This window comes from Lipotes vexillifer, unplaced genomic scaffold, assembly GCF_000442215.2.
Source record: "Lipotes vexillifer unplaced genomic scaffold, Lipotes_vexillifer_v1.1 scaffold1691, whole genome shotgun sequence".
Taxonomy (NCBI): domain Eukaryota; kingdom Metazoa; phylum Chordata; class Mammalia; order Artiodactyla; family Lipotidae; genus Lipotes; species Lipotes vexillifer.
Genome location: NW_006789046.1, coordinates 381,777 through 388,388, shown reverse-complemented (window position 1 = coordinate 388,388; position 6,612 = coordinate 381,777). Strand labels below are relative to the sequence as shown.

General features: G+C 58.4%; 1 protein-coding gene across 1 annotated transcript; it reads right to left on the bottom strand.

Annotated features, from left to right (window-relative positions):
* Positions 1–3,441: 3,441 nt before the first annotated feature.
* Positions 3,442–6,611, bottom strand: RFNG (RFNG O-fucosylpeptide 3-beta-N-acetylglucosaminyltransferase; the record flags this gene model as incomplete). Its single annotated transcript, XM_007462380.1, has 8 exons — positions 3,442–3,523; positions 3,597–3,682; positions 4,254–4,419; positions 4,509–4,597; positions 4,899–5,052; positions 5,185–5,287; positions 5,776–5,824; positions 6,489–6,611. Coding segments are annotated over 8 exons (852 nt in total), but the record flags the coding sequence as incomplete, so codon positions are not given.
* Position 6,612: the final 1 nt, after the last annotated feature.

The window sequence follows — 6,612 nt, the reverse complement described above, 5'->3', positions numbered from 1 at the left end:
AGCAGGAATACCTGCTCAACAGTAAAGACCAACATTCTCCCATCATCAACAAGACAACTCCTTAAGGGATAGCATTTTTTTTTAATGTTTTTAAAATTTTATTTAATTTATTTTTGGCTGTGTTGGGTCTTTGTTGCCACACGTGGGCTTTCTCTAGTTGTGACGAGTGGGGGCTACTATTCGTTGCAATGTGCAGGCTTCTCATTGCAGTGGCTTCTCTTGTTGCGGAGCATGGACTCTAGGCGCGTGGGCTTCAGTAGTTGTGGTTTACGAGCTCTAGAGTGCAGGCTCAGTAGTTGTGGCTCACGGGCTTAGTTTCTCCGTGGCATCTGGGATCTTCCCAGACCAGGGCTCGAACCCGTGTCCCCTGCACTGGCAGGCGGGTTCTTAACCACTGCGCCACCAGGGAAGTCCCTACAGATTAATTTTTCAGCACTTCATAGTAGGTCTTGAAGTCAGGCTGTGTAAGTCCTTCAACTTTGTTCTTTTTCTAGGTTGCTTTTTGTTCGTTTTTTTTTTTTTTTTTGCGGTACTTGGGCCTCTCACTGTTGTGGCCTCTCCCGTTGCGGAGCAACAGGCTCCAGACACGCAGGCTCAGCGGCCATGCCTCACGGGCGCAGCTGTTCCGCGGCATGTGGGATCTTCCTGGACCGGGGCACGAACCCGTGTCCCCTGCATCGGCAGGCGGACTCTCAACCACTGCGCCACCAGGGAAGCCCCAAGGTTGCTTTTTATATTCTATGTGTTTAGCATTTCCATATAAAGTTTAGATTCAGCTGGTCAGTCTTTTTTGGTAATGTGTTTGCTGATTTTGGTACCAGAGTAATGCTGGCCTCATAAGACGAATTGGAAAATGTCCTCATCTATTTTCTGGAAGACTGTGTGTAAGATTGTTATCCCTTCCCTGCATGTTTGATAGAATTCACCAATGAAACCGTTTGATCCTGGAGATTTCTTTATGGGAATGTTTTTGTTCAATTCAAATTATGTAATAAATATAGGGCTATTTCAATTTTTAATTTCATCTTGGCTACTTTTTAAATAACATCTTTATTGAAACATCACTCACACATCAAAAAGTGTACAGTTTTGAAATGTATAATTCACTAGTTTTTTTTTAATTACACAGAATTGTGTAACCATCACCATAATCTAATTCCAGAATGAAGTTAATTCCCACTGGGTTTCTTGCTTTACTCTGCACTGCCCCCTACTGTTTCCATGTTCTCGGAGTCTCTGGGGCCAAGCCTCACCTAGTTAAGCCTCAGCTGGGGATGGGCACGTCTGGCAACTTGTTTGCGTGTCTGAGAATGACCAGGAAAATAGGTGCTGATTTTGGGGTTACAAATAAGTTTTATCATGTGGGTGAATTTGGAAACACAGAGTCTGCAAATAACGAGGATTGACTTTTCATCCCCTCAAAGTGAGCCCATACCCATCAGTGGTTATGCCCCATACACCCCAACTCTCCCCAGCCCTGGGGAGCTGGTCCATTTTGCAGGTCATCATTCCTCTGTGCTTGCTCAGTGCCTGGCATGCAATTACATGGGATGGACTGATGCTGAGTAAATAGTTGTCCAAAAAAATGTTAGATGGAGGGGCTTCCCCGGTGGCGCAGTGGTTGAGAGTCCGCCTGTCAATGCAGGGGACACGGGTTCGTGCCCCAGTCCGGGAGGATCCCACATGCCGCAGAGCGGCTGGGCCCATGAGCCATGGCTGCTGAGCCTGTGCGTTCGGAACCTGTGCTCTGCAACGGGAGAGGCCACAACAGTGAGAGGGTGCTGGGGGGATGGGGGTGACTATTTCTCTGGACCTGGTGAGGGAGGAGTCTGTGCCTCCGACGTGGTCGAGCGCGGCTCCAGCTGGGGGAGGGGCAATTTGGTCCAACTGATGGTGTCCTGGGTCTGTGCCGTGTGGATGCCTCAATGGGCTGCGGTCTGGGGGGCTGTTACACATTCACATCTGGGAATGTGAGGGGAGGTGACTGCTGAGCATGGACAGTTCCTGGTGACCTGCCATAAACTCCTCTCCAAGGGACCTCGGTCTGACCACTCAGCCCATGCTGACTCCAACCTGCTTACTGGGTATTGCCGGCCAGCCCCACCCCCCCACACCTGCCCACACGTACACAGCCACACACGTTCGTACCCACATGCATACGTTTACACAGCAATTCCCACATACACGCACGCACACATGTGCTCCCCCATGCACACACACGTGTCCACGTCTGTGCATGCACGCACACACAATGCTTCCACAGTGCTGAAAAAGCAAGCATGACACTCAGGCCGTCTGCCTCCTGGGGCAAGTTCTATCATGTTTCCATCATTCCCTGCAGGCCCCCCGCCACATACTCTTCAACTCACACTGAAGAGCCCAGTGGGCAGTTTAAGGCTTGGCTGCACTGGCAGTGCGGTAAGGAACGCAGATCTGCCTGGCGTGGAGCTGGTCTGGGGCAGAGTCTTCAGGGGGAGGAGCTGGATGCTGTGTGGCCCTATCCGGAGCTGAGCTGCCAGGTGCCACTGGTTAATTATGACAATGACTGACAGAGAGTAACAATCAAGGCTTTATTCACTCGTTGCAGTAGCAGAGCTAGAGGCCAGAAGGCAGGCGCTGGCTCCCCTTGTTCTGTTTCCTCCTCCCATGGAAAGGCACCGTCAAGGTCAAGGTGGGTCAGCTGGTGGGATGGGGATGCCTCACTGCAGAGAGGGCCCCACACAAAAGGCTCCTGCTGTTTCATGGACTTAGGGCCAAGGGTGGAGGAAGGGAGAACCAGACTGAGCAATGAGTCAGAGTGGAGAGAAGTTCAAGTTCCCTCAGTAAGAACCCCTTGGCCGACGGCCCCCAAGAAGGTGGCCTCTGAATGGAGATGCCCTGGCCAGCAGTAAGCTGTGTCCAAGAGCACAGCCAGCCAGAGGGCCTGCATCCTTGAGTGCGGCTCCGCTCGGAAACAGGCCCTGTCTGGGCTCCAAAGCCTGGTGTGGGGAGGGCGGCTTCTCAAGAGAACGGAGGGTAAAGCATCTGCAGTCACCTTTGCTAAGCTGCAGCATCTCACACTCGACCCTGGCCTGGAGTCCCCTCTCCAACAGGTGAGGGAAGCAGGATGGAGCCCTGGGAGTCAGATGTCAGCCCCCTCCCGGGCCCCCAGACCCTAGGGTGAGACCCTTCCTGTGAGAGCTGGGGCTGGGACCCTGGGCAGGCACACAGCGCTGTCCTCCTCTCCCACAGTGCTGGGTCACCCGGGCCTGCCCGGGGCTGTGGGGAGGCCTCCAAGCCAGCTGGAGGATTTGCTAGGCGCCCTTATCTCCCTGGATGAGGCTGTGACAGTGGCCGCATGGAGCCCAGGAGGGGAAAGCACTGCTCCTGCTCCCTCAGGCAGGCGTCACCCACTTGCACCCGGGGCAGAGCCAGAGGCATATTTGGGTCGGACGTCGAGGTTCACCGAGAGGCGAGGTCACTCTGCTTCTGCACAGGACACCAGTCCGTGTCCGGGTAAAGAAGGCAGTGGACGGACTTAAACCTGGGAGGGAAGTGGGAGTCAGGCTGCAAGAGGGGTGGGCTGGCCCCAGCACTCCTCCCCACTGCCGGCTCACCGCGTGGGGTCCTGCTGCAGGCTGAAGCCTCCGGCCACGTTCACCACATTATGTGGGTTCTCAGGACCCCCGTAGCTCAAGGTGACCTGGGAGAGAGGAGGAAGGAGAGTCACTCTCTGGGCCAGTGCCTCCTACCCCATCCTTCACAGGAGATACCACTCGGCCTCCTGTTTCCCTAGCGCTCCCCACTCAGCGCTCTCAGGGCAGGCTCAGGAAGAGCACTGAAGTGTGATGGGGGCTGAGAAGCGTCGCTGGCACAGAAGATACCTCAGGGAGGTGGCTGGTGCACGTAGGGGCGAGAGGTCCCTAACCCTCTGCCCAAAGCTGATCCCCCTCCCTGGGCCAGGTCTGTGACTCCTGTCACCCCTGAACCACTGCCCATGGCCTGGGTGTACTGGGCCCACCCGCCTGGGAAGGCACAGCAGCTGTTCTTTACAAAAGAGCCCCCACGTGAGCCTGGGAGCCCCCTACAGCCAGGACCCTGGGTCACAGCAGCCAGGGTCCAGAGTCCACGGCAACTTTGCCGCAGCACTGGAACCCACCCCCGTCCTGAACCCTTGTTCAGCCAGGAGCCCATCTGGGGGCTGGGGAGCCAGGTAGGGGCAGAGGCCCAAGTCAGGGACACCTGCGGAGGCAGCAGGGGCCCAGCATGCCTACCTGCTGCAGCAAGGTGTCAGGCGGCAGCCTCTGCAGGCTTTCCAGGTGGGAGTGGAACAGCGAGCTGTGCAGCAGGCGGGCGCCCAGCAGCCCCTCCACAATGTAGCCCACCGTGCAGTCGTCTGGCAGCCGCACCCGCTCGGCTGTGCTCATGAAACTGCCCAGGCTGGGGAGCGGAGCGGGGACAGGTCAGCGCCTCCCCAGCCCTGGGCAGCTCCACCTGCGGCAGCCAGCGCCTGCCTGGCCTTCACTCACCTGGCCCATGGGCTCATCTTGAGTGCAAGGCCTCTGCTCAAGCAGAACCCAGCCCCACCGGTAGCAAACCAGAACTTGACCGTGGTCACCTGAAGGGAAGAGAGCCATCAGTCAGGTCTCTTCACCCCAACTCTTCATCTGGGCACTCCAAGGGTCGTCCCCAAGCTGCTCCTTAATGACTCCCTGGTCAATAGGCAAAAGCTTCCCAGGGCACAAGGGCACCGGGGCTTCCACAGCCCAGCTGTCTGTGGCCCCAGCCCCTCCCGCAGCCCCACCTCACTTATCCCAGTTCCTGAAACACTGCATCTGGGTGGATCGGGCACCTGTCCCAGCCCTTCCCTGCTGGGGTCTCCATGTTCTCAGTGGCCCCTCCCCGGCCCCAGCACTCACAGTTCCACCTCCTTGGACCCTCTCGGTAGCCTCGATGGGGTGGTCTAGGCTGGGCCGCCCCAGGTAGACGTCCTGGCTGGGTGAGAAGGTGGACAGCAGCTGCAGCAGGCCTTCGGGGTTTACGTAGTTGTCATCGTCCACATGGCAGAACCACCTGGGAACGTGCAGTCTCTGGAGCGAGCCGGGCCCAGGGGGTGGGGGTGGGGGAGCCCCTGGCCCAGGTGGGGGCCCAGACTCTCACTCAGCCCTGGGGTCTCCAGGGGGCATGGGCGTGGCCACCACATACTTGCGTCCAGACTCAATGAACTTGTCGTATTCCACTGACATCTTGCAGCACAGAGCCTGGCGTGTGTGCACGGCCGAGCAGTTGGTGTTGACGACATGGCTGCCTGCCCATTGGAGAGACGGAAGCATGAGGGCTGGGGTCAGGCCTGCTGCCAGCCCAACCCACTGAAGTCGGGCAAAATGCGGCTGGCTGGTCAGCACAGGGCCTGTCCTGTTCAAGGCCCGGAAGTCGGACCCAATCACAGCTCTGTCTTGACCTCCTTCAGCTAATCCTGTTGCTGCCCTCCGAAGTCTGGATAGATGAGAACCACTTGGAATCTCATGGGAGAAAACCCACCAGGAAATAGGACTGGGGCGGGACCACACTGCTCTGGGCAGGACTGGAAAGGATGGTTCCCTGCTGGCCCACATTCAGGGGACATGACTCCAGGTTCTGTCCTCTACCAGCTGCATAATCTTGGGCAGGTGCCTTAACAACCCCCCACCCCGGGCCTTTATACACAGCAGGGGTCCATGTGGCACTGAACCAAGGGATAGCTGAGAAGGAAACCCTCGGACACGCCGGCAGGGCTGGGCTGGGGAGGGCACTCACCTTCCTGGAGCTGTAGCTCAGGGTCATCCCCGTCGGTAAAGATGAATGTCTATAGAGAAATAGCCTGTGAGGTTTCAAGAGGCACCTCCCAGGGACTCTGGGCCTGGCAGGGCTTTGGCCCTGTGAGCAAGCGTGAAGCTGGAGAGGCAAAGGTGTGCTTGGACGGGATGGGGTCCAGGAGAAGGGAGGGCGGTGTTCCAGTGACAGCCTGCTAGTGCCCTCAGCATCCCCAGTGCTGCTAGGGCCAGGCTTGCTCTTGCTGGAGGAGTTTCTGTGCTCTCAGCCCAGTGTCAGCTGGGAAAACCCACCCAAGCCTGGAGCCCGAAAAAGGACAGGAAAGGGTGGGCACTGAGGGTCCTGGGTCTCTGCATACTCAGGCCTGCGGCCTGACTGCCATGCTAGAGACACAGCAGTGGGTAGGGGGTCCTGGGGGTGGTTATCCTGGGTGGGGTCCAGGACGGGGTTGCCAGTTTGGGGATGAGGGCGCGGGGTCCCAAGGCAAGGATGCCGGGGTAGGAGTCCCGGGTGGAGGATCCCGGCGGTGGAGGTCCTGAGGGCGGAGTCCGGGGGCGGCTGTACCGGGACTAGGGATGAGGGAGGTCCCGGGCCCCGGGGTCCCAAGGTCAGGAATCCGGGGAGCTGGGATCTCGGGGCATGGGAGGGTGCCGGGGTCGGGGGTCCCGGGGTCCGCGGGGTCTCGGGACGGGGCCCACCTGCCGTCGGGCCCGGGAGATCCAGGTGCGCAGCAGCAGCCCCAGGCGCGGCCCGTGGTTCTTCCGGGTGGTCTTGACCGCGATGAAGACGTCGTCGGGCCGCAGGCGGGGGGCGGTGGCGGGC